The sequence below is a fragment of the Ornithorhynchus anatinus genome, chromosome 12 (genome assembly GCF_004115215.2).
Source record: "Ornithorhynchus anatinus isolate Pmale09 chromosome 12, mOrnAna1.pri.v4, whole genome shotgun sequence".
In the NCBI taxonomy this organism is placed as follows: Eukaryota; Metazoa; Chordata; class Mammalia; order Monotremata; family Ornithorhynchidae; genus Ornithorhynchus; species Ornithorhynchus anatinus.
In genome coordinates this window covers 30,990,026-31,015,998 of record NC_041739.1, presented here as the reverse complement: position 1 = coordinate 31,015,998, position 25,973 = coordinate 30,990,026, and the positions used below count along the sequence as shown (strand labels likewise).

Genomic DNA, 25,973 nt, shown 5'->3' with positions numbered 1-25,973 from the left:
GGATTTGAACCCACGACTCCTGACTCTCCAGCCCCCGCTCTTCCCGCTGCTCCTCAGTGCTCCTCTAATAATGATAATGATGGCGCTGGTTAGGCACACACTATGTGCACAGCACTGTTCTAAGCGCTGGGGAGGATCCAAGGTCATCAGGTTGCCCCCCCCCCCCCCCCCCCCCCCCCCGTGGGGCTCACGGTCTTAATCCCCATTTTCCAGATGAGGGAACTGAGGCCCAGAGAAGTGAAGTGACCGGCCCAAGGTCATGCGGCTGGCAAGTGGCGGGGCGGCATTTGAACTCACCACCTCTGACTCCCCAGCCCCTTGCTCTTCTCACTGAGCCACGCTGCCGCTCTAAATAATAATAATGTTGGTATCGGTTAAGCGCTTACTAGGTGCCGAGCACTGTTCTAAGCGCTGGGGTAGACATAGGGGAATCAGGTCGTCCCACGTGGGGCTCCCGGTCTTCATCCCCATGTTACAGATGAGGTCATTGAGGCCCAGAGAAGTGAAGTGACTCGCCCACAGTCACCCAGCTGACAATGTTATTTGTTAAGCGCTTACTAGGTGCCGAACACTGTTCTAAGCGCTGGGGGAGATGCAGGGGAATCAGGTGGTCCCACGTGGGGCTCCCAGTCTTCATCCCCATTTTCCAGAGGAGGTCACTGAGGCCCAGAGAAGGGAAGTGACTCGCCCACAGTCAGCTGACAATAATGTTGGTGTTAGTGAAGTGCTTACTAGGTGCCAAGCACTGTACTAAGTGCTGGGGGAGACAGAGGGGAATGAGGTGGTCCCACGTGGGGCTCCCAGTCTTCATCCCCATGTTACAGATGAGGTCACTGAGGCCCAGAGAAGGGAAGTGACTCGCCCACAGTCACCCAGCTGACAATGTTATTTGTTAAGCACTTCCTAGGTGCCGAGCACTGGGCTAAGCGCTGGGGGAGGGGAATCATCAGGTGGCGCCCCTGTGGGGCTCAGGGTCTTCACCCCCATTTTCCAGCTGAGGGAAAACTGAGGCCCACAGGAAGTGCCACGACTGGCCCACGGTCACGTGGCTGACCCGGGGCGGGATTCGAACCCACGACCCCGGCCTCCCCAGCCCCTTGTTCTTCCCACTGAGCCCTGCCCCCTCCCCCCGCGCGCGAGGCGAGGCACGCGCCCACTTCCGGTGCCCCGGGCGCCAACGGCCCGGCGCGCGCCACCCGCGCGACCCGCGCAGGCGCGCACCTCCGGGGAAAAGGGGGCGCGCCCGAGGGGAGGGGGGGGGCCTCCCCGCGACGTCATATCCGGTCCGGGCGCAGGGAGGCTTCGTCGACTTAGTTACGGGGAGGCCCCGCCCCTCTCGGGCTCTTCCGCCGGAAGGGGGTGTCACGGACCCTATAAAGGAGCGGCGCAGGCGCCACTCGTTCTTTTCGGGACGGCGGAAGGGCGAGGTGGGGCCCGCTCGGAGGGGACGGGGAGGCGATGGCGGCGGGGAGGGCTCGGGGCCGCGACTCCGCTCTGGGCGCGGCGGGGAGGGAGCCGCCTTAGAGCGGGCCGCGCGTACGCGAGGGGTGCCCCCGAGGTGGAGGGCGCGCAGGCGCAGAGCGCGCCGTCCGCCGCAAAGCCCCGGATGGAGCCCTTAGAGCGGGCCGCGCAGGCGCGAGCGGGCTCCCCGAGCTCGAGGGCGCGTAGGCGCAGTGGGATGCCCCCCCGCCGAAAAGCCCCGGATGGAACCTTAGAGCCGGCCGCGCATGCGCGATTGGGCTCCCCAAGCTGGAGGGCGCAGTGGGCCCCCCTCCGCCGAAAAGGCCCGCATGGAGCCCCCTTAGAGCGGGCCGCGCATGCGCGAGCGGTCCCTCCCCAGCTGGAAGGCGCAGTGGGCGCCCCTGCGCCGAAAAGACCCGGCTGGGGCCGCCTTAGAGCGGGTCGCGCATGCGCGAGCGGGCTCCGGGAGGTGCAGGACCCCACCCCCCGACGAAAAGCCCCGGCTGGAGCCGCCTCAGAGCGGGCCGCGCATGCGCGAGCGGTCCTTCCCGAGCTGGAGGGCGCGCAGGCGTAGTGGGCGCCGCAAAGCCCCGGCTGGAGCCGCTTTAGAGCGGGCCGCGCAGGCGCGAGCGGGCTCCCCGAGCTAGAGGGCGCGTAGGCGCAGTGGGTTGCCCCCCCCCCCCCCCCCCCGCCGAAAAGACCCGGATGGTGCCTTAGAGCGGGCCGCGCAGGCGCGAGCGGGAGCTCCTCCGCCGAAGAGCCCCGGATGGAGCCGCCTTAGAGCGGGCCGCGCAGGCGCGAGCGGGCTCCCCGAGCTAGAGGGCGCGTAGGCGCAGTGGGATGCCCCCCCCACGCCGAAAAGACCCGGATGGAGCTTTAGAGCGGAGCGCGCAGGCGCGAGCGGGCTCCCCTCCGCCGAAAAGCCCCGGATGGAGCCCCCTTAGAGCGGACCGCGCAGGCGCGAGCGGTGCCTCCCGAGCTAGAGGGCGCATAGGCGCAGTGGGATGCCCCCCCCCCACGCCGAAAAGACCCGGATGGAGCTTTAGAGCGGAGCGCGCAGGCGCGAGCGGGCGCCCCTCCGCCGAAAAGCCCCGGATGGAGCCCCCTTAGAGCGGACCGCGCAGGCGCGAGCGGTCCCTCCCGAGCTGCAGGGCGCGCAGGCGCGGCGGGCGCCGCGAAGCCCCGGCTGAGAGCGGGGGCGCGCAGGCGCAGTGGGCGCCGCCCGCCGCGAAGCCCCGGATGGAGCTGCTGCCATGGCGACCGGCGAGGCCCGCAGGTGAGGGGGGGACCCGGAGGCGACGGGACCGGCCGCGGGGACGAGGCGTCGCCGCCCCCTCCATGACACCTTGGGACCTGCCTCTTGTGGCGGCCTCCCTTCCTAGGCATGGAAGAGCATCAGCTTGTTGATGGCAAAGCTGCCGCCATTGCATTGGTCGCAGATTCTGACTTGTGCAAGCGACAGAACTTCTCGTCCCGGGCTTCGAGGCTCGCCATCCCCTTGCCCCCGCCTCCCTCTCCTCCCTCCTCCCTTTCTACCGCCCGCCTCCTCACCGTCCCTCTTTCAAGCGGGGCTCGGGGGCAAGAGCCCGGGCTGGGGAGCCCCGAGGTCATGGGTTCGAATCCCGGCCCCGCCCCTCGTCAGCTGTGGGACGGTGGGCAAGTCGCTTCTCTGGGCCTCGGTTCCCTCAGCTGTCAAATGGGGGGTGGAGCCCCACGTGCGACAGCCTGATTCCCCTGTGTCTCCCCCAGCGCTTAGAACAGTGCTCGGCACCTAGGAAGCGCTGAACAAATAACATTATTGTCAGCTGGGTGACTGTGGGCGAGTCACTTCCCTTCTCTGGGCCTCAGTGACCTCCTCTGGAAAATGGGGATGAAGACTGGGAGCCCCACGTGGGACCACCTGATGACCCTGCATCTCCCCCAGCGCTTAGAACAGTGCTCGGCACCTAGGAAGCGCTGAGCAAATAACATTGTCGGCTGGGTGACTGTGGGCGAGTCACTTCCCTTTTCTGGGCCTCAGTTACCCCATCTGTAAAAGGGGGATGAAGACTGGGAGCCCCACGTGGGACCACCTGATTCCCCTCTGTCTCCCCCAGCGCTTAGAACAGTGCTCGGCACCTAGGAAGCGCTGAACAAATAACATTATTGTCAGCTGGGTGACTGTGGGCGAGTCACTTCCCTTCTCTGGGCCTCAGTGACCTCATCTGTAACATGGGGATGAAGACTGGGAGCCCCACGTGGGACGACCTGATTCCCCTCTGTCTCCCCCAGCGCTTAGAACAGTGCTCGGCACCTAGTAAGCGCTTAACCAATACCAACATTATTGTCAGCTGACTGTGGGCAAGTCACTTCCCTTCTCTGGGCCTCAGTGACCTCCTCTGGAAAATGGGGATGAAGACTGGGAGCCCCACGTGGGACCACCTGATTCCCCTGCATCTCCCCCAGTGCTTAGAACAGCGCTGTGCACCTAGTAAGAGCTGAACAAATACTAACGTTATTATTCTCGCCTATCCCGCCGTCGACCCCTGGGCCACGTCCTCCCTCGGTTCTGGAACTCCCTCCTCACCTCCGCCAAACTGATTCTCTTCCCCTCTTCAAAACCCTACTTAAAGCTCACCTCCTCCAAGAGGCCTTCCCAGACTGAGCTCCCCTTTTCCTTCTGCTCCCTCTACCCCCCCTTCACCTCTCCGCAGCTAAACCCTCTTCTCCCCCCCTCCCTCTCCTCCTCCCCCTCTCCCGTCCCCTCCCCTCCGCACCGTACTCGTCCACTCGACTGTAAATATTTTCATCACCCTATTTAATGAGATGTACATCACCCTGATTCTGTTTATTTGCTACTGTTTCAATGAGATGATCATCCCCTCGATTCTATTTATCGCCATCGTTCTCGTCTGTCCGTCTCCCCCGATTAGACCGTGAGCCCGTCAAAGGGCAGGGACCGTCTCCATCTGTCGCCCCCCTGTTCATTCCAAGCGCTCAGTACAATGCTCTGCACGTAGTAAGCGCTCACTAAATACTATGAGAAGCAGCGTGGCTCAGTGGAAAGAGAACGGGCTTTGGAGTCAGAGGTCAAGGGTCCGAATCCCGGCTCCGCCCCTTGTCAGCTGTGTGACTGTGGGCGAGTCACTTCTCGGTGCCTCAGTTCCCTCATCTGGAACGTGGGGGTGAAGACTGTGAGCCCCACATGGGACAACCTGATTCCCGTGTCTACCGCAGCGCTTAGAACAGTGCTCGGCACACAGTAAGCGCTTAACAAATACCAACATTGTTGTCATTATGGAATGAATGAGTGAGTGACGCGTGTCCTCCCAAGTGCCTTCGGCCTAAGACATCCTCCCCCTCTCACCAGCCTCTCTTCTCATCCTAGGGCTGAGACCTCCATCCGGGACGGGGACGCCACCCGAAGGTAAGCCCCCCAGCTCTGCCATTGAAGAAAAATATGGGTCAGGCGCCTACTATGTGCCAAGCGCTCTTCTAAGCGCCGGGGTGGTTGCAATTAAAATGTTATTTATTAAGCGCTCACTATGTGCCGAACGCTCTTGGAACCGCTGGGGTGGATACAATTATAATGGTGTTGGTATTTAAGCGCTTACCATGTGCCCAGCACTGTTCTAAGCGCCGGGGTAGGTATAATAATGATTGTTAAGCGCTTACCATGTGCCGAGCACTCTTCCAAGGGCTGGTGTAGGTACAATAATAATAATAATGTTGGTATTTGTTAAGCGCTTACTATGTGCCGGGCACTGTTCTAAGCGCTGGGGTAGACACAGGGGAATCAGGATGTCCCACGTGGGGCTCACAGTCTTAATTCCCATTTTACAGATGAGGGAACTGAGGCACAGAGAAGTCAAGTGACTCGCCCACAGTCACACAGCTGGCAGGTGTCAGAGCTGGGATTTGAACTCTGACTCCAAAGCCCGGGCTCTTTCCACTGAGCCACGCTGCTTCTCTCTCGTTATAAATAATAATTTATTAAGCTCTTACTATGGGCCGAGCACTCTTCTGAGCGCTGGGGTAGATAGAATAATGATCGGTTAAGCGCTTACTATGCGCTGAACGCTGTTCCAAGCACGGGGGTTGGTACAATAATAATCTGTTGAGCGTTTACCGTGTGCCGAGCATTCTTCTAAGCAGTGCAGTGATAATTTGTTACGCATTTACCATGTGCCGAGCACTGTTCTGTGCGCCGGGGTGCACACAGTCAACAGATTGTACCACGTGGGGCTCACAGTCTTCATCCCCATTTTACCGATGAGGGAACTGAGGCCCAGGGCAATCAGGTCATCCCACCTGAGGCTCACGGTAATAATAATATTTAAGTGCTTGCTTATGTGCCAAGCACTGTTCTAAGCTCTGGGATAGATACAGGGTAATCAGGTTGTCCCACGTGAGGCGCACAGTTGGGATGATGATATTTGTTAAGCACTTAGGTGCCTGGCACTGTTCTGAGCGCCCGAGTAGATACAGGGTCAACAGATTGTACCACGGGGGGGGGGGGGGCTCACAGTCTTCATCCCCATTTTGACAGATGAGGGAACTGAGGCCCAGAGAACTTAGGGTGACCGGCCCAAAGTTACCCAGGAGAGTGGTGGAGCCGGGATTATGTTGGTATGGGGCGGTTACTACGTGCCAAGCGCTGGGGTAGACGCGAGGTCATCAGGCTGTCCCACGTGGGGCTCCCAAGCCTTCATCCCCATTTTGCAGATGAGGGAACTGAGACACAGAGAACTTAGGGTGGCTTGCCCAAAGTCACCCAGCAGACCGGTGGTGGAGCTGGGATTCGAACCCACAGCTTCTGACTCCCACACCCGGCCTCTTTCAACTGAGCCGCGCCTTTTCCGTGTGCTTACTGTGCGACAATCACTGCACTAAGGTTGATAACATGGCGCATAAGCGGGGTAGCACGGGCCTGGCAGTCAGAAGGCCCTGGGTTCCAGTTCCGCCTCTGTCACTTTCCGTTCCTTCGTTCAGCCGTATTAAGTGTTTTTACTCTGTGCGGAGTAATGATGATGTTGGTATTTGTTGAGCGCTTACTAGGTGCAGAGCACCGTTCTAAGCGCCGGGGTGGTATTTGTAAAAACACCGTCGAGCCTGTTCGGAGCGCTGGGGTAGACACAAGGTAATGGGGTGGTTCCACGTGGCTCGCTCAGTCTTAATCCCCATTTTCCAGATGAGGTAACTGAGGCCCAGGGAAGTTAAGGGACTCGGTCACGGCAGACAAGTGGCAGAGCCGGGATTAAAAACCCACCGCCTCCGACTCCCAAAGCAACGCTCCTGCCACACTGCGGCTACCTGCCATAGAGAAGCGGCGTGGCTCAGTGGAAAGAGCCCGGGCTTTGGAGTCAGAGGTCATGAGTTTGAATCCCAGCTCTGCCACCTGCCAGCTGTGTGACCGTGGGCAAGTCACTTCACTTCTCTGGGCCTCAGTTACCTCATCTGTAACATGGGGGTGAAGACTGTGAGCCCCACGTGGGACGACCTGATTCCCCTATGTCTACCCCGGCGCTTAGAACGGTGCTCGGCACATAGTAAGCGCTTAACGGATACCGACGTCATTATTATTATGGCTGTCCATCCAGATTAACTTGTAGATGCCCCGTTTTCCGGATGAGGTAACGAGCACAGCGACTTGCCTAAAGCACACGGATGGGGAAGCCGGAATCGTGCGCTTCCACCGTATCCGAAGGGACGTCAGAGCCGGAAACGTAACCTGTAGCCGCCCCGTGAATTGCGCTAATGATCGCGAACGCTTGCAGTGATAGAAATTATTTGCAGTTTAAAAAGGGAAAATTCACTGAGCTTATAAGGGTTGGCACAGTTTCAAAGAGTGGCGCTTATTGTCTGCTGGACCAGGATTTAGCTGCCTTGAGTGTGCAGAGCGTTACGTGACTTGAAACAGGGAGATTGAGACACAGTATGTGTATGTAAGCACGGAGGGGGGTGGGAGGGACCTATGGATGGTGTGAAGGTGTTAAGATATAAACGGGGGAGATTAAAGATTGGACGGGATCCCAGGGGTCTGATTTGAGAAGGGCTTCGGAGAGTCGGCCGGTCACAACGCTGTGCTTTCTTCTTTCGACAGATCGCAACCAATCTCAAGTATGTGAGGAGGCGTCTGACTACAGTGGCGTGATTAATGAAAAAGCCCGACTTGAACGCCAAGTTGTTAGAGCGATTGCTATGTGAGGTAGAGTTGGATGTAAATGCCTGCATTCCCAAGGTGAAATAAAGGATCGTTTTAAAGAAATGGTGTCCTGAATTGGCAGAAGAGAAATGCTCGTGCAATCCTTGAACGGAGGCGAGTTGTTTGAGACGTGGCCTAGTGGAGAGAGCACAGGCCGGGGCGTCAGAAGGTCATGGGTTCTGATCCTGGTTCCCCCCGCTCGTCTGCTGTGTGACCTTGGGCAAGACGCTTCTTTTCTGTGCCTCAGTTCCTTCATCTGTAAGACGGGGATTAAGCCCCACATGGGACAGGGACTGTGTCCAACCCACTGATCATGTATCTGCCTCAGCCCCGCATATGAGAAGTGCATAACATACCATTTTATTATGGGAAGGTGTGCCTATGGCTCACCGGCTTGTAACCGAAGTGTTTCGACCCAGTAGGACTTCACAGATATCGTCAACTTTATTATTTTCACTTTACATATACATTAGACGATTGCAGCTAATACGTATGTTATCTACAATAAGCACTGAATTGGGCAGGGAAGCAGGGAAGATGGCGAAGCGACTAATGTGCAGTGCCTAGAAAGGGTTTGCTCCGGGCGGCTTTTCTAAGTCGGCACATCTTAAGGTTTTCTGATCTCAGGAGATACTTTGTCACGTTATATGCTATCAGCATTGGAGCCACCGGCTTTCTGTAAAGGTACTACAATTAACTTTGATCTCCCCTTGAAAAAATTAATATTGACTAGCAGGGCATTCACATAGGACACGGGCCATAAAACAACGTACTGCACCATACAGCCGAACACTGAAGCACACGAAGGGGCAAGTGTTTGAATTTTGGGAGGATTTAGCCCCTTGAATGTTTCCCTTACTCAAGTGAATCAAGTGCTTGTGCGCAGAGTACTAGTCAAGGTTACACACCTGTAAATGAGGATGGAGAGAAGTGGGTCATAGGCCCCAATTCTTGGATGGAGGTGTGTCCGGATGTTTAATTGGCTTTGTGCAGCTGTGGTCTACCCACAATCCTGCCCAGCAATCCTGTTGTCAGTATGCATGGCTGACAGAATTTCGGTTTTGCTTCCCAGGTGTTCTGTCAGGCTGGGAGTGGGTCGGGTTTACCGATCCTTATATTTTACTCATTCAGGATGCTACATTAAGTACTCAAATACCCATCGATAGATCCGGCTTGCCTATCTGGCCCCACAATCGGAGTAAGGGACGTCCCAGTCTCACTTTCATAGGATTATTGAGTGCTTACTTTGTGCAGAGCACTGAACTAAGCGCTTGGGAGAAAATAACATCAAACATTTCCTTGCTCCCAATGAGCTAGCACTCTAGAGAAGAAAACTAAAGTTCACGTCGTAGGCTATATCCTATTTTTCAACCCTCGTGTTTCAGGTTGGACCCGAAAAAGTGCAGGTACTGAAAATAGGGGATGGTTTTGTAGCCTTTCAAAAGCCAACGTTTTGCTCGAGTAGGGACGCTCGGTGGGAGACTGTAGCTACCCCAACATCTGCTTTTAGAATACCAGCTTTGGGATAAATGCACAGTGGTAGAAAGTATAAAAAAAGCAACAATATGAATACATCAGATTTGACTTTCCCTCTTCTAGAAAACTAAAAAAAAAGTGTCCGCTTGTCACACCGAAGGCCCCGGCTGTGCCCCGCTTGCGGTTCAAGCTTCTCCAGTTTAAATACTGTCATCTCTCCCGGCACCCAGTCGAAGTTTCTCACAGCTTGGTCATGTTTTTTATCCAGGCTACAAACGCTGACACTTTGGTGTAGACCCCTGGAGAATCTTTGATTCCGCAGCCGTAACCCCAGGAGGTGACCCCGTACACGACCCAACTCTCACCGGGCCTCTCGCACATGAGCGGTCCTCCGCTGTCCCCCTGGCAGCTGTCCACGCGTTTCTGTTCCAGGAGGCTTCCGGCACAGAGCATCCTCCCCGTAAAGCGGCTCTTGTAACGCTCCTCGCAGACCCTCTTGGGGAGTAAGGGGATGGCGGCTTGTTGTAGGGTTCTTGAGTACGCTCGACCTACCCGGACGGACCAAAATAGGTGAATGAGCCGACGCGGGGCCTGGTCAGTAAGGGCCAGCCATCCACTTAGGCCTAACGAGGTTCCAGAGTGGCACCTTCCAAAAATTTGAAGCAGCACATGCACATAGTGAAAGTTTGGGATTTGGGCGTTGTGATGTGTCCTCTGCCTTTCTGTTCTTAAACACGGCAATGGGAGGTGATAGTTACCGAGCCAGGCTGCAAAAAGCTATCGATCCACATGACCCGGCCCTAACTTATCAGGACGGAGAGGTCCCTTTCCGAGGGAGTTAACCCAACCCGGAATCGCAGTTTCTAATGCCAGTCCACAAATGATCTCCCTGAGACGCTTATAGCTCTGAACGATGCTGAAAGGAAGACGTAGTTTTGTCGGCTCAAGTTGGGTCAGACGGGGATGATCGGATGGGTTCAAGAAACTGGTTATTAAGAAAGTATCAGCTCTTAACCAGACGCCAGAACCAGATCGGTGTCAGGCACTCTTAATCTGTTGAGCTTATCAAAGGCAAGCTCCTTTGACAGCTCTGCTTGTGAGCTTGATTCTTTCCCCTCTATTCATCTCAGATCATGGGAGATAGACTCCAATGTCTGATCGCTTTGGGTCCTATATACGTGAATTCGGAGATTCATAATAATGTTTGTATTTGTAAAGCGCTTACTATGTGCAGAGCGTTGTTCTAAGCGCTGGGGGAGATACAGGGTGATCAGGTTGTGCCACGTGGGGCTCAACAGTTTTAATCCCCATTTTACAGATGAGGGAACTGAGGCACAGAGAAGTTAAGTGACTTGCCCACAGCCACACAGCTGACCCTTTCCACTGAGCCACGCTGCTTCTCTAAATTGTCCTACTAGATTTCATTAGCCGCATGGTCGATTCTGAATTTCCTGGAGGGAGTTTTATTCACCTCCACTTTCATCTCTGACAATCGCAGAAGCTCCAGCTCATTGGATCAACTCCATTGCGTTTTCAAAGGGAGGTTTAATCTGCTTCCTTATGATTCTCCCTGCTGGGAAATGGGGTATTTCTGAATGCCAAAGTTTGACAGGCAAACCTGGAGGATTGATTAAGTGAAATCCTATGAAGAAAATGATTTTTACAGGGAAACTTCTTAAGAGGCGGTGTTATGCGGTAAGCCAACAAACCGACCAACTTGTGTTTTTCCCCTTGCCAAGTGTCTGCAAGAAGGTAGGAGTGAAAGCAAGCCTCCCAGAGGGAACAGGTCATAATGTTATAAGCAACTCCTCTAGAAGTTAAAACACTTCAAGCACTAAGTGCAAAAACAAGACAGCGCTCGCGGAAGGAGTTTGTTTTGGCTTATGGCAGAGCGAGCGGCAAGACAGCTGAAAATCCTGAACCCAGAAGAAGTGGGAATATTTCAGAGTTCTTAACCCTTCCACCGAAGCAGAAGAGAAATACAACCGGGCCTCGAAGTGCTAGGAAAATAGTAGAGGACGCTAGCGGATACGATCCGCCCCCACGGGTCGGAGAGAGAGAAACGAAACGCCTGCCGCAACCCTCAGAAGCAGATAAGTTACAGCCACTCGGTGGCAGGTTTCTTTTAACTTAATCCTTGATTCTGAGCCACGGATATTCGTATTCATGGCAAAGCGCTCTTCCAACCTATGGTAAGATCATCCCCGGAAGAGGCAGTCCAGTACTATTAAAATCTTTCAAACCGGAAATATTTCCACAGCCATCCGAGATGGCGGGACGTGAATCCGGTCTTTGTGATACCTCGACACACCCTTAATGAGGTAATTCATGTTGCCGAGTTTGGCCCTGGATCTGCTCTGAGAAACCCACAGCACCTCAGAGCTACCTCGCTACAGCCCCCGGGAAATGTTGAGGAGCAGTCAGGACAGGGTTCTCACTTACCTGTGTCGCCCCACCCTGTTACATAACAATTAGGGGCTGTTTTCTGGGGCCTCTCACGCCTGAGCGGCAAGCAGGCAGGCAAAACGTGCGTGCTGAACCTGGCACACCGCTCCTCTGGTCCTTGCAACCTAACCAACGCAATGTCGTAGTCGCTGCTGTCCGGGCGGTAATCTCGGTGAATCACGATCTGCCGGACTCCTATTTCCTCTTCGTACTCCTCTGGCACCAACGTATGATAATCTCCCACTCGCACCGCATAGTTTCGAGTGTTGTCGCCATACCTGAGGGACAGAAGGAGAGATCGAAGGAAGGGATCGTGCCCTTTGCCTCCCCTGTTCCCTTCCGAGCGCTTAGTACAGTGCTCTGCATTGTGCAGGTACTCACTGCTTGATGTGTAAGATAGGGTCCAATAAGAAAAAATGATAGGTCCGCAGGAAAAATCGATTTAGCTGTTGGTCATTGCTCCAGTCACGGGCACCTTCGTTTTCTCTCTCACCCTGCCGTTTTCTTCATCTACCCATGAACCCGGCCATGAGAATCACTCCATGGTATTTCTTGAGTGCTCACACTGTCTGCAGAGCACTGAGCTCAAAATTTGGAAGACCGACAGAATTGGTGGACACCATCCCTGCCTAGAAGGAGTTTATAGTCTAGTAATCTACTCGCTATCCCAGGACACTCCTCACCTACATCACTTCTTACACCTACATCGCTTCTAAAAGTAATTTCGCTCCTTTCACTGTTCTTTTCTTACTTCCAAAAATAACCTTAGAAATAAAGAGGAGGAGGAGGAGGAGGTAATGGGGGGTGGGGGGGAATCTGTTCACCTGTTTTAGCTCCCTATTCCAACATTCTCCAGTTTATCGATTAGAAGACATTTTGAAAACAGATGAGTGATTAGTCACAGCCATTATAAGCACAGTTGAGGCGAATCCCTTCCCTCTTATTAAGGCCAGAGGGTTAGATGAACTGGATCCAGATCTCCTGACTTTTGGCAATGCTTATACTTTACTATTTGTGCTTTGGTCCATATATTGTCTTTTTTCTTTAGAACATAAACTCAGTGACACAAGGGTCTGTGTCTTTCTGATGAACATTTTATTAGCATCCAGTTCAGCACCATGTACCCCATAAACAATTTACTGACTGGATTCATTCACATTTCATCGTCATTTTCAAAACTGGCCTGTTGTCTACTGGATCTATGGAGCAAATTTAGACCACTTTGTTTATATCCCTTTCGTAAGTATAATTCCGCAATCGGTGTTTGCCTCATAAAATGTCCACATTGGAAAGTGTAAATAGTTTGAATGTAACAGCCTGAAGTTGACGCTTTGCCTAGAACAAGTATGGATATAAGAAATAACCTTTAAATGGCATTGTTCTATCACTGGAATGCTTCTACCCATTGTATTTCTAAGGGTAAACAACCAATTCAGTCCTCGGCCTATTTACCGTATAACAGAAAGGCACACACAAACACAAAAACACACAATATGTATACAACGATGACAATGTTATTCTGACACAAAGCCAACTATTTTGGAATAATACAAGACACTTCATTTTTATTTTTTCTGAGCACTCATAACTCTGTCCATGAAAAACCCATGTCTTCTAATTTTTTTCTTGAATTCCTATTGACCCAGCTTTGACAGATTCCCTCGATGTCGTCTCCTCCTAACCTCAGCATCTATGCCAACAGCTTTCTGCGGCCTGATTCTACATTATGATTTATGTATGCTATTTAAGTGTGTTTTTCATCTATTCATCTTTCCGGTCTCCTTATCCTCACATCTTTCTTGCAAACTTCCTGAAGGCAATGATTATATATTTTACTTCTATTGAATCAGTCAATGGTATTTATCTTACTATGTGTACAGGAAAGTATAATTCAACAGAATTGGCGATCACAGACCTCTTTCAAGGGCTTAGTGCAGCCCTCTAGCCCCATCAGAGCTCAAGTGCCATTGATTGAGGAGTCAAGATAGAGGTACGGGTATGTTTATACTGCGTTCCTTGATGACCCAAGAGAAGCTCTGGTTTTCCCATTACTGAAACCACTTTTGTTGGGAAATGCCACTTCAGAGTTTGCTAAATTCTCACATAAAAATCTCCCAGTTTTCCAGTTAAGGCCTATCAGAACCATCTTTTTGCACTTACTCTCAGAAAGCTTCTCTGGCCAAAGCCTCTACCTCCGTCAGTAAACAAGTAAGCCCAGGACTACAAGCGTGATTCATGGAAATTGGTTTTCTGAACCATCATAGCAGCAACAAACTCCTCAATTCTGTGTCAAGAAGATTATCTGACAACTCCAGCACCTGCTGCCTGCCTGTTCCACTAACCATTTCCCGTCATGAGACTGTTTGCTTTTCACTCCATGCTTGCATCAGCACATCAGCTTTAAATGTGGAAAAACGAGTTTGCAGCCTCTCTATTACCCCTCGTGAGCTCCATTATCAACAATGGGTGAGCAAATCTAGGGAAAGTGTTGGTGTTTTTGGTATTTATCTCTTAACCCTAATCACAGTAAAAGACCAGTGAGAGAAGGTCACATTTTGTTGAGTTTCAAGTAAATGGTTCCCTCCATTTTCTCTTGTTATTTTACATAGCATGGCACAGCTGCACATTGCTTACCCAAATATTCTAGAATGTCCTTATGATTTTCCTTTTCTCTAGTGACTCCCAATCTTCTACCTATGCCTGAAGTTAGAATGTATGTGAGAGTGTCTTTCTCTTAACTCTTCTTCATAACTAGCTGCCAGGCTCCCCGCCGATTCACCTCACTTTAGGTAACTGCTCTCTTTACCCACTTTTCCCTAGCCCATTTTCTCCACTCCTCCCAAGCTGACCCTCACTCTCAACTCTCCCACCTCCAACCCCTTTGCTCATGGTATTTCCCCAGCTTGCGACTTCCTCTTTCCACAGATCTGACAGACCAAAAGGCCTTTTCCATAGTCAAAGCCCTCCTGCCTTGTCTCAGGGATTAAATCCCTGCATCTCAAGTCCTAGAAATCCATCCGTTATATAAGCACTCCTTCTACCCAACCTCAGCACTTAGATATTCAATTCTTTTTACTGGAAAAAAGTTTTATATTTGGCTCCCCTATCAGAGGGTAAGCTCCTTGGCAGGGAATGTGTCACTCGCTTATTTTACACTTCCCAGATGTTCGGTACAGTGCACGTGGGCATTACTCAATAAATGCTATTACTGTTATTTTCTTCAGAACTTTCCCACATCTGTCTCTGTTCAAAATGGCATTCATTTCTGATTTCCAGGAGTCTACTAGAGAAGTGAATTTACATACCTATTTGTCAGTCTTTGGTTTTCTTTGAAACGTCTTTATTTCTTTCTGGGTCATCTGTACATTTTGGATGAGTAAAGATTTTTACAGAAACCAATGTTTTGCAAGGTAAAATAACATCTCTATGTACCCATATATGTGTAGTGGTAAGGCACTGTACTAAGCACTGGGGTAGCTATAAGATAATCGGGCTGGACACAGTCCCTGTCCCACATGGGGCTCACAATCTAAATCGAGAGCAGATTTAATCTCCATTTCACGATGGCTTAATGTTTTAATTTAATGCTTTCATTTTCCATAATATACCAAATTATTATTTAAAAACAACAAAAAAGAAAGGTCTTATATTATGCCATTTTGTAATCCCATTGCTGCCCCACTGGAGATGCCCAAATACACAAATGGAGAATTCACACACTTATTTCTTACTACAAGTCTACTTATTTAAAGTGAAGGAAAATCTACCTCCTAGCGTCAGGCATGAGCCTGCAAACCTCACTAAAACAAACAAATAATTTCATAAATAAATAAATAACATCTCTCCTTCTCCCAAACATACCGGTTAGCAATGGCTCAAACTGTTGGGAAGGCTAAATAAGTAAAACCCCTTCCCAGTCAAGAGATTTAACAGAGTTGTGTTTGGAAATGTTTTATTTGTCCTCCACAATGTCCCTCCTTCTTAATCCCCCAACACTTCCTCACCCCCACATTTAATCGGACCCAGTACGGGGAAGCAGTCGGTCTAAACCTATCCTGAGCTCCCTATACTCTTACAGAGATTATTTATGGAACAGTTGTAATGCTTGGAATTTCAAGAGCATCCTGGTTCTAGAATGGATTAGGTTGCCAGCCAAATATTTTTCTCTCAGTGTCACCTGTCCTCAAGGGTGTGATTACATGCAAAGGATAAAACAATTTGGCTGAGGTTACCAACCTGTTAGCCAACATTTAAAAATTTCCCTAAGGGCCCAGGATTTCCAAAGAAAATTAAAGAAATTCCTTTATTCCCCATACAATTTGAGATGGACTTTCTAACCATTTAGCCTCTTGGATATGTTTTTGCTTCTCACACCCACTTAAGTGCAAAATGCCCCTATAGGAAAAAGGAAAAAAAAAAGGCAGTTCTAACATTTCATTCCACTGTTTCCTCTTTTCAAATTTCCTGACTCCCAAATGAAAGCCTTGTTCAATCAGAAACCTTAGCAATGGAGACTCTAAATCCCAGAAACACTCTGGGCATGTCACCCACCCCCCAAAAATCTCCAGTGTTTGCCTATCAACCTCCGTATCTAGTAAGAGGTCCTCACTGTTGGAATTAAAGCTCTCCATCACCTTGCCCCCTCCTACGTCACCTCCCTTCTAACCTTCTGCAGCCCAGCCCGCACACTCCAGTCCTCTACTGCCGCTAACCTCCTCACTGGGCCTCGTTCTCGCCCGTCCCGCCGTCGACTCCTGGCCCACGTCCTACTTCTGGCCTGGAATGCCCTCCCTTCTCAAATCCGCCAAAGTAATAATAATAATAATGTTGGTACTTGTTAAGCGCTTACTATGTGCAGAGCACTGTTCTAAGCGCTGGGGTAAACACAGGGGAATCAGGTCGTCCCACGTGGGGCTCACAGTCTTAATCCCCATTTTACAGATGAGGGAACTGAGGCACAGAGAAGTTAAGTGACTTGCCCACAGTCACACAGCTGACAAGTGGCAGAGCTGGGATTCGAACTCATGAGCCCCGACTCCAAAGCCCGTGCTCTTTCCACTGCGCCACGCTGCTTCTCTGCACAGTAGCTCCAAAGTAGCACACCTCCCCCGTTCAGAGCCCTACTGAAAGCTCACCTCCTCCAGGAGGCCTTCCCAGACTAAGTCCCCCTTGTCCTCTGCTCTAACCCCCTCCCTGCCCCATAGCGCTTGTGCATATTTTTACATATTTATTATTCTATTTATTAATGATGTGTATATATCTATAATTCTATTTATTTATATTGATGCTATTGATGCCTGTCCACTTGTTTTGATGTCTGTCTCTTCCCTTGTAGACTGTGAGACCGTGTTGGGCGCGGATTGTCTCTATTTGTTGCCGAATTGTACTTAGTACAGTGCCCTGCACACGGTAAGCGCTCAATAAATACAATGGAATGAATGAATAGCAGCTTAGCATTTTCCCCCCATTTCTCTGTAGAGCAAAGATTATCATGCACAGACTTCCTCTAAGAAAAGAGAAGCCTGGCTCATCCAAACATCCTCAGGACTCCATTTCCACACTTGCTCCATAGGACAAGAAAATGAAACTGAAAAGAACCTAGAAGCATGGATGCTTGGCAGATCCAACATCTGCTTGCAGAAAAGGCATGTCTCTACTCTTAATCTCTCCATTCGTTCATTCAATCATATTTATTAAGTGCTTACTGTGTGCAGAGCACCGTACTAAGTGCTTGGGAAAGTATAGTACAACAATAAGCAGTGACATTCCCTGCCCACAACGAGCTCACAGTCTAGATGGCGGGGGGAGACATCAATAAAAATAAATAAAATTACAGATATATACATAAGTGCTGGCAGTGGCGGGGAAGAGCAAAGGGAACAAGTCTCTGTGGCATAATAACATGCGCTAAAAAAGGTCAATCCTCTCTGTCATATTCCCTGATGATATTTAATACCATAATTGATACAGTTACTGAAAATTAAGAAGTTAAAACAAGAGCCCAAAGTTTTAAAAGTCTCCCTCCTACTTAGGCTGGGAGCCCCTTGTGAGACCTGATTATCTTGTATCTACCTCCATGCTAAGTATATTGCTTCGGACATAATAAGCACTTAATGAACACCACAATTATCATTATTTTGATATGATAATGATGTTACTGAGAAAGTATGGCTTAGTGTAGATAGAAGGACCTGCATTCTAACCCAGTTCTGTTGCTTGTCTGCTGGGTGATCCTGGGCAAGTCACTTAATTCCCATTTTACAGATGAGGTAACTGAGACACAGAGAAGTTAAGAGTATGAGCCTCATGTGAGACAGGGACTGTGTCCACACAGTCCAACTTGATCAACTTGTATCTATCTCAGCATTTAGTAATGTGACTGGCATAAAGTAAGCACTTAAACAAATAGCATAAAAATACATACGAAACTATTGGCTACAGCTTCTGACATTCCCTAGTAAACCAGCAGTTTAGCAAGAAAATGTCCCTAGTTCCTTTATAGTTCAAGATATAGCTATCACATTTTTTAGTTTTAATTTCACTTAGCTTTAGGAACAAAGTAAGAATTCCTAAAATTCCTGGCTTACGGAGAGTCATAAGGGCTTTGTAATACAGGATTCTGTAATTTTGATTCCAGATCTCAACTTAGTCCTCTTCCAGTTTGTTTTATGTACACTTTCAGTAAACGATATTTAAACAGACATTGTTTCTTAATTTTAAATCAGTACTGACACTGAAAGGGTCAGGTTGGACAGCTGGGCTAATCATTAAAGTGACAGAAAAATGGTTACTTAGGAGAATATATTTTCCTCCACTTTTACCCCCTCCTTCCTCGGGAATTTATTTTTTCTTTCATTCATTTGGAAGGTTGATTTTTAATACTGGGTATCCTCTCTGTCACTGCTCTGCAGGACACAAGCAATTTAAGATAACGAAGACATCTCAAATCATCTATTTACATTTTTATAATTCTTCTGCGGAATTTGGGCAATGTGAAAATATGGATGTCCTCGTTGCCCTCTCAGTTTCGTCATCTGTAAAATGGGGATAAAATACCTGATTTCCCTCCTATTTAGACTATGAGCCCCATTTGGGACAAGGACTGTGCCCAACCTCAAGTAACCTTAGTAATCAATCAATGGTATTTATTGAATGCTTACTGTCTGCAGAGAACTGTACTGTTTGGGAGAGTTAGTTGACTGATAGTAAATCATGATGAGCCTTTTGCCAAGAACTTATTTCCAATCCCTTCTTGAGCCCAAGTGATATTTTCAGCCTTCGCAACTTCCTGTGGTAACAAATCCTATCCCCTACACCCCCCACACACACTCTGTGAAAAATTATTTCCTTTGGTTTGTTTTGAACTTACCACTTTCAAGCTTCGAGAGACACATTCTCATGATTGATCAGTTGTGAAACCTCACATTATTATAATTGAGTATGACTTTTAAACTAGCATTCCTTTTTCTAACAGATCCTAATTGTCATTTCGATTTTTCCACATGCCTCATCTAATTAGCCAGACCCAAAGATTTCTGATTTCCAGGCTAAGAAATTGTTTTGAGTTCCCAGCTGCTACAGTAGTTCTTAGGAAATATTTCAACAGGATGAGCAGGAGATAAAAAAATAATATTAAATAAATTTGAAGTTCTTAGCTCAGATCAAGTTAGGTGCGTGTTGACCTATTTCTTGCAAATATATCCAATTTTACTTACATTTTTACCCCCAAAACGTATTTGCCATTAGTACAAAAATTGGGAGGGACAAATCAATGACTCAGAAAGCATCTCAAAATCTTAGTGCCCATAATACTGATAAATGCAATTGCTGTTTAAAGCTGAATACAACCCAAGCAATTGCCGTTACGTAAGATTCACAAGGCAAATTAAAAAAAAATGGGACTGGGAGGTAAATCAAACATGCCGTTTTACCAAGTTAAATAATTCCTTCCACATAAAATGATAGAACTAAGGCTAATGGATACACACAGGTTGATAGACCTGGAGCTGAATCCCGACCCTATCCACCAATCATGTGTCTTTTCAGCTAGGAAGAACAATGATTGATTCACAAGGAGCAAAACATAAATAAATACAAATCTTTGGGTTGAAAACAAACAGTCTATCTGCCAAAGGGAATAAGGAGGAAACAATACTTTTCTCTTGAAGAATGACGGCAGGTATTTCTTAGTAAAATATATTTAGGACTTTTTCAAAGCTAACTCTGCCCTGATTTCTCCCAACCACAGATCTTCTCATAAGAATGAATTATGAGAAGAAGCCACGTTACATTCGTTTTGATCAGAAAATCCAAAACTTCCATTTTCCTGTTGCCTAATATTAATACCTTGCATTTGGGCTCATTTAACAGTCCGACTGCTCCAGAAGACAGAACTTCTACTAGCTAGATTGCCACACCACTTGGCAAAACACATACTGGAAACACTGCTGTATGTTGGGGCGCGGTTACTAAATAAAACCCCAATTTCATTTCACTCTAATCTCACTTTTTTTCTAGTTGGGAGAGAAAAGGGATTAAAAGTTAAAGTAAAAAAATTTCTGGCAGAGGCAGTCAGATCCTAGCAAGTTCTCTCTTAATTGACTCGCCCGAATACGTTATTACAGTTACGTTATTTCACAAGATTGGTCTTAATACAGAATTTTTTCACCGCTGCCAGTTTAACCTCTGATTTATTACTGATTTCTGTGCTAGGGAATGATAATAGTAGTTTCAGAGAACTTGTGGGTAAGATCACTGAAAGAATTGAGGACTCGGAAAGACAGAATGCTCTCCCCTTGTCTCTAGGACATCTCCACTTGGCGGTCCTATTGAGATCTGAAACTCAACGGAGCTAAAACCGATCTTCTCATCTTCCCTTCTAAACCCTGTCCTCTTCCTAAATGAGGAGCAGTGTGGCCTGGTGGTTAGAGCATGGGCCTGGGAGTCAGCAGGAACTGGGTTCTAATCCCAGCTCCACCACTTATGCATTGTGTGACTTGGACAAGTCACTTACCTTCTCTGTGCCTCACTTCGTGTGTAAAAAGGGGATTAAGACTGTAAACCTTGTGGGACAGGGACGGGGTCCATCCTGATTATTTTGTATCTACGACAGCACTTAGAACAGTGAGTGCCTGGCACATAGTAAGCGCTTAATACCATTAAAAAAGGAAACTTTAACATCTCTTTCGATAACACAACCACTCTCCCTCTCCAAGAAACCCACAATCTTGGTAGAATCCTCGACTCCTCACTGTCCTTCGGAGCTCATGTTAAATCAACTGATAGTCATGACAGCTGCCTCTCTTACTGAACTGTCTCAGCAATTTTTATTTTTAATGTATCTGTGAACCATTCACTATGTGCCGGGGCCTAATCCAAGTCCTAGGGTAGATACAAGCTAACCAGGTTGGACACAGTCCATGTCCCACATGGGGCTCACGGTCTTCATCCCATTTTACAGATGAGGTAACTGAGGCCCAGAGAAGTGAAGTGACTCCCCAAGGTCACCCAGCAGTCAAGTGGCAGAGCCGGGATTAGAACCCAGGTCCTTCTGACTCCCAGGCCCGTGTTCTAGCCACTAGGCCATGCTGCTTCTCAACTGTGATCGGGACTGTTTGCCAAGTCAGTCACATCGAGAGCCTTGTCTCAAAGAACAGCAGGGAGGCATTTTGAAATTACTGTCGGACTATTTGTAATCCCCAGCCCCTCTTCTACGCGGCAGGTCTACGCTGCTATAGAAAGCAGCCCGCCCTGGTGAAAGGAGCATGGGTCTGAGTCAGAGGACCTGGGTTCTAATCCAGCCTTTGCCACTTTTCTGCTGTGCGACTTTGGGCAAGTCATTTGACATCTGTGCCTCAGTTACTTCATCTTGTGGGGATTAAGACCCTGAGCCCCATGCGGGACTTTGACTGTGTCCAACCTGATTAGCTTGTATCTACCCCAGTGTGTAATTCAGTACCTTGCACATAATAAGAGCTTACCAAATACCATAAAAAGGGATGGGGGGAGTCAAGGGGAAAAAACATAGGAATCCCTGCGTGTACTCTGGGTCGGCGATGGTGCTCCGAACATGCCCCTCCACTAGGTATGACCTGCCTCTTCAATACGGGAGCAGCTTAGCCCAGGGGAAAGAGCACGTGACTGGAAATCAGGAGACCTGTGTTCTAATTCCAGCTCCACCACTTGACTGCTGTGGCAAATCCCTGGAAATTACAATAGTCTATTGTAACAGCTTGGTGCCTCAGTTGCCTCACCTTTAGAACGGGGGGGTAATAATAATAAATAATGTTGGTATCTGTAAAGCGCTTACTATGTGCGCAGCACTGTTCTAAGTGCTGAGGTAGACACAGAGGAATCGGATTGTCCCACGCGAGGCTCACAGTCCTCGTCCCCATTTTGCAGATGAGGTAACTGAGACCCAAGAAGTTAACTGACTTGCCCACAGTCACACAGCTGACAAGTGGCAGAGCTGGCATTCGAACCCGTGATGTTCTTGTCTGTCCATCTCCCCCGATTAGACCGTAAGCCCGTCAAACGGCAGGGACCGTCTCTATCTGTTGCCGACTTGTTCATCCCAAGCGCTTAGTACAGTGCTCTGCACATAGTAAGCGCTCAATAAATACTATTGAATGAATGAATGAATGAATGAACTCCCAAGCCCGGGCTCTTTCCACTGAGCCACGGGTAGACTATCCCTTTCTCCCTCTCAGACCGTGAGACCCAAACGACGTGTCCGATCTGGTTATCTTGTATTTATCCCAGTGCCTAGGACGGGGCCCGGCAGTTAGTAAGCATTTAACACCATCACCGTCATCGTCGTTTGTTACCTCTTGAAGCAGTGCGCTGCAGTGAGCACCCAGCAGCTGCTGAGCAGCGTGGCTCCACACAGAAGCCGGCCGTCTCCGTGGGACGATTTCAGCCGCAGAGCCACTTGCCAAGGCCAGCCGCCTCTAGAAAGAAAAACAGCCAGGAGTGCCGTCGGTTGGAGGCCGTAGAACTAGCAGGTGAGTGTGGAGCGCCAGACGGGAGTAGGCTTGTGATTCCATCGTCTCAGATCGGCTACTGGCTTCATCGTACCAATTTAACGTTCTATAGATTGTCGGCTGCACGCAGGACTCTATTCAATCAGTTGTATTTATTGAGGGCTCGCGGTGTGCCAAACACTGTACTGAGCGTTTGGGAGAGTACAACAGAGTTGATGGACGCGATCCCTGCCCAGAAGGAGCTTGTATTGTCAGAGACGGTGCCCTATCCGAGGTCTGGGGGAATCATACCCTCCTCTTTTGCCACTGGGAGCTTCCTGCTCCTTGGCACAAGTCAGTGGCCTCCTGTTCTTAATTATCCTTGAAGTGTCTGATGCTCACCGAGACTAATACCACTGAGTTATGCCTGATTCTCCTAAAGAAAGTGAAATGTCGGAGGAAGCGAGCCTTAAAAATGAACACATTGAATCTATAAACGCCCTTCGGAGAATCCAGCAGCGTAGCCAATTCTCTCCCCCATCCACCTAGAATAAAATGACCGCATCTGGACCTCAAGAAAGGTTGGAGTGGAGAGTCGGGTGAGTCGTGGTGAGGAAGCCGATGGTTCAAGAATGGGTTCTGAGGAGGGTGTTGCAAACTCTTTGTTGGCAGGGATTCGATCTTTTACTTCTACTGCACACTCTCCAAGCACCTAGTATAGTGCTCTGCTGTATACCTACTCTAAACCTAGTACGGTACTGTAGTTCCTGCTGCTGCTGATAATGACGAGGAGGAGGATGAGGAAGATGGGAAGACTTTGGGAAAAGGAGACGCATCGAGATAAATCGATCAGTGGTACTTACTGACCACTTATTGTGTGCAGAGCGCTGCTGTGAGCCCTTAGAGAGTTGGAAGACACAAACCCAGCCCTCAAGATGCTGACATTAGTGGAGAAGCTTACATATGCAGAGGCAACAAGGCCCAACACAGATCTGCACGCACAAACACACACACGCACACAATCACCCACGTGGGTTGGTACCCAGCAGCCAGCAACAGCAGCAAAGGGTATTGGTTAAGCGCTTACCGTGTGCCGGGCACTGGGCTAAGTGCTGGGGGCTGCCGGGGGGAGAAGGGGAGTGGGGATTCAAGTGAATTGGGTTGGAAACAGTCCCTGTCCCACATGGGGCTCACAGTCTTCATCCTCATTTTACGGATGAGGTAACTGAGGCATAGAGAAGTGAAATGACTTGTGCGAGGACACACAGCACAGAAGTGGTGGAGCCAGGGTTAAAGCCATGACCCTCTGACTCCCAGGCCCGTGCTCGAGCCACTGGGCCACGCTGCTTCTCCGCTTCACCCGCTGCTTCACGGGCAGAGGCAACGAGGCCCAACGCAAAGCTGCACACACACACGCAATCACGCATGTGGGTTGGTGCCCAGCGGGCGGCAAGAGCAGCAGGGGAGGTACAAGTCTGCCCCTCCTGCTGCCGCTAGCTCCACCGGGATCCCGACCGCGGCTTCCGCCGCCCCTGTCCCTTCTCCTTCCGTAAAGCTCCCCCGCAGCAGCCCCGCACTCAGCTTCTACGGGACACGAGCCGGGCAGCCGGAGCAGGAGCTGTTTCGGGCCACGGTCTCAGCAGCGGTTGAAGTGGCCATCGTGGCGGTGGCGGCCACGGCGGCTGCAGGAGCAGGAGGGCCGGGGCGGGCTGGAGTTTCACCCAGATGCTGCTTTGGCTGCTTGCCCGGCTGCTCCCTTGGTGGCCAGAAGTGGGGCTTCCGCCTGGAGGGGGTGTGATTGATGGGGCCAAATTTGAGGATCGCATTCCCTTCGGGGAGCACACGGTCACTCTTAGGGCTACCTTGCAGCCCGGCAGCAGGACTCTGCCGTTTAACCAGATTCGAGAAGGGAAATCTGGCAGCGTTACATTCTTTCTCCGGGGCAGAGGGAGAAGACGATCGCTCATTCTTAACTGAATAAAGTCAAGTTCCTGTTGTTGCCGTACTTTCAGGGGCCCATCCAGAGCGAGAACCAAATTTCATTCACTGTTGACCAGGACAGAGAACAAAGAAACAAAACATTCCAGTCCAATAGAAAATGGAAGGCAACAAGTTCTAAATGCCTCAGAAATAGAAAATCAGCATGGCCTAGTGGATAGGTCACAGGCCTCAGAGTGAGAAGGACTCAAGTTCTAATCCCAGGTCTGTCACTTGTCTGCTCTGTGCCCTTGAGCAAGTCAACTTCACTTCTCTGGGCCTCAGTTACCCCACCTGTAAAATGAGCCCCACGAGGGACACGGACTGTTGCCCAACCTGATTAACTTGTATCTACCCTAGTGTTAGTACAGTGCCTGGCACATAGTAAGGGCTTAACAAATATCCTAAAAGAAAAAAAAAACCTCACGGACAGCAATACTCAACATTCACTTCCCCCCCGAGAGCAGAGACAAAGAACGGAAAACACAAAAATTAAAAATGTAATGAGAGATCGGGCCATGGGCTACTTGTAACATATATGAAGGCGAGAAGAATGTCAGCGTGTCGGTATACAGGAGTTACGGCCCGGCTATCGTTTTACCTCAGGGAATTTTTCCCACCAATGATCCTCTTTTGCCGACGTTGCAGTAACCTCAAACCGCAAACAGATGAAAGGGAATCTGAATCGGAAACAGGATTATTAATTCAGGAGACTGTACGGACGATACAGGACTTTGAGAGTAAATGACATGACCCCCCACCTTTTTAAAACATTCTGTCAAGCTGAAATTGTGCCTTTTCTTGTATAAAGTCATTCACCTACTCAGCGGGGAACCTAACTGTTAGGAGCAGATGAGTTACTTTTTTAGGTTCCCATTTCCCCCAAGCCACATAGGCACCGACAAGGGCACTGAGAAGATGCTGAAGTCGAGTTTTGCCTTCTGATTCGTGTTCATTTTCCCCCAGCTGCTTCTGTGAGTACAGTTCTGAGTTAGGAACGGGGTCAACCTCGGTTCCAGAAGTTGATAATAGCCCAAGTTGCCATTTCCTCAAGGGCATTTCACCTATCCAGTACAACTCCAGTACAACAGCATCTGTTGCCAAATTGAACTTTCCAAGCGCTTAGTACAGGGCTCTGCACAAAGTAAGCGCTCAGTAAATACGATTGAATGGATGAATGAACGAACTCAATATTAGGTCACATTACTGTTTATGTATTTTTTTGAAGATAAAGATTTCTGTACATTTGTAAAAATAAGTGCTTTCAAAAGAAATATGAATGTGTGTGTGTGCGGGTGTGCGCACATTCATTCATTCAATAGTATTTATTGAGCCCTTACTATGTGCAGACCACTGTACTAAGCGCTTGGGATGAACAAGTCGGCAACAGATAGAGACGGTCCCTGCCCTTTGACGGGCTTACGGTCTAATCGGGGGAGACGGGCAGACGAGAACAATGGGAATAAATA

At 49.5% G+C, this 25,973-nt stretch overlaps 1 protein-coding gene, 1 long non-coding RNA gene and 1 other non-coding gene across 3 annotated transcripts in view; 2 read left to right on the top strand and 1 right to left on the bottom strand.

The window, feature by feature from the left end:
• Positions 1 to 1,433: 1,433 nt before the first annotated feature.
• LOC114815677 lies at positions 1,434 to 7,708 on the top strand. Its single transcript, XR_003763480.1, has 3 exons — positions 1,434 to 2,737; positions 4,829 to 4,867; positions 7,544 to 7,708. It is a non-coding gene; the product is annotated as an uncharacterized LOC114815677 (long non-coding RNA).
• Positions 2,796 to 2,925, top strand: LOC114815804. The gene has a single exon (XR_003763606.1). It is a non-coding gene; the product is annotated as a small nucleolar RNA SNORA24 (small nucleolar RNA).
• A 358-nt stretch (positions 7,709 to 8,066) lies between the features above and the next one.
• PRSS12 (serine protease 12) overlaps positions 8,067 to 25,973 on the bottom strand; it is a 68,522-nt gene continuing 50,615 nt past the window's right edge. Inside the window, exons 11-14 of the mRNA XM_029077120.1 lie at positions 25,106 to 25,184; positions 22,393 to 22,515; positions 11,564 to 11,844; positions 8,067 to 9,669 (exon numbers count right to left, since the gene is read on the bottom strand). Of these exons, the coding sequence (XP_028932953.1) occupies positions 9,362 to 9,669; positions 11,564 to 11,844; positions 22,393 to 22,515; positions 25,106 to 25,184 (791 nt within the window). The 3' untranslated portion in view covers positions 8,067 to 9,361. The remainder of the gene's footprint in view (positions 9,670 to 11,563; positions 11,845 to 22,392; positions 22,516 to 25,105; positions 25,185 to 25,973) is intronic.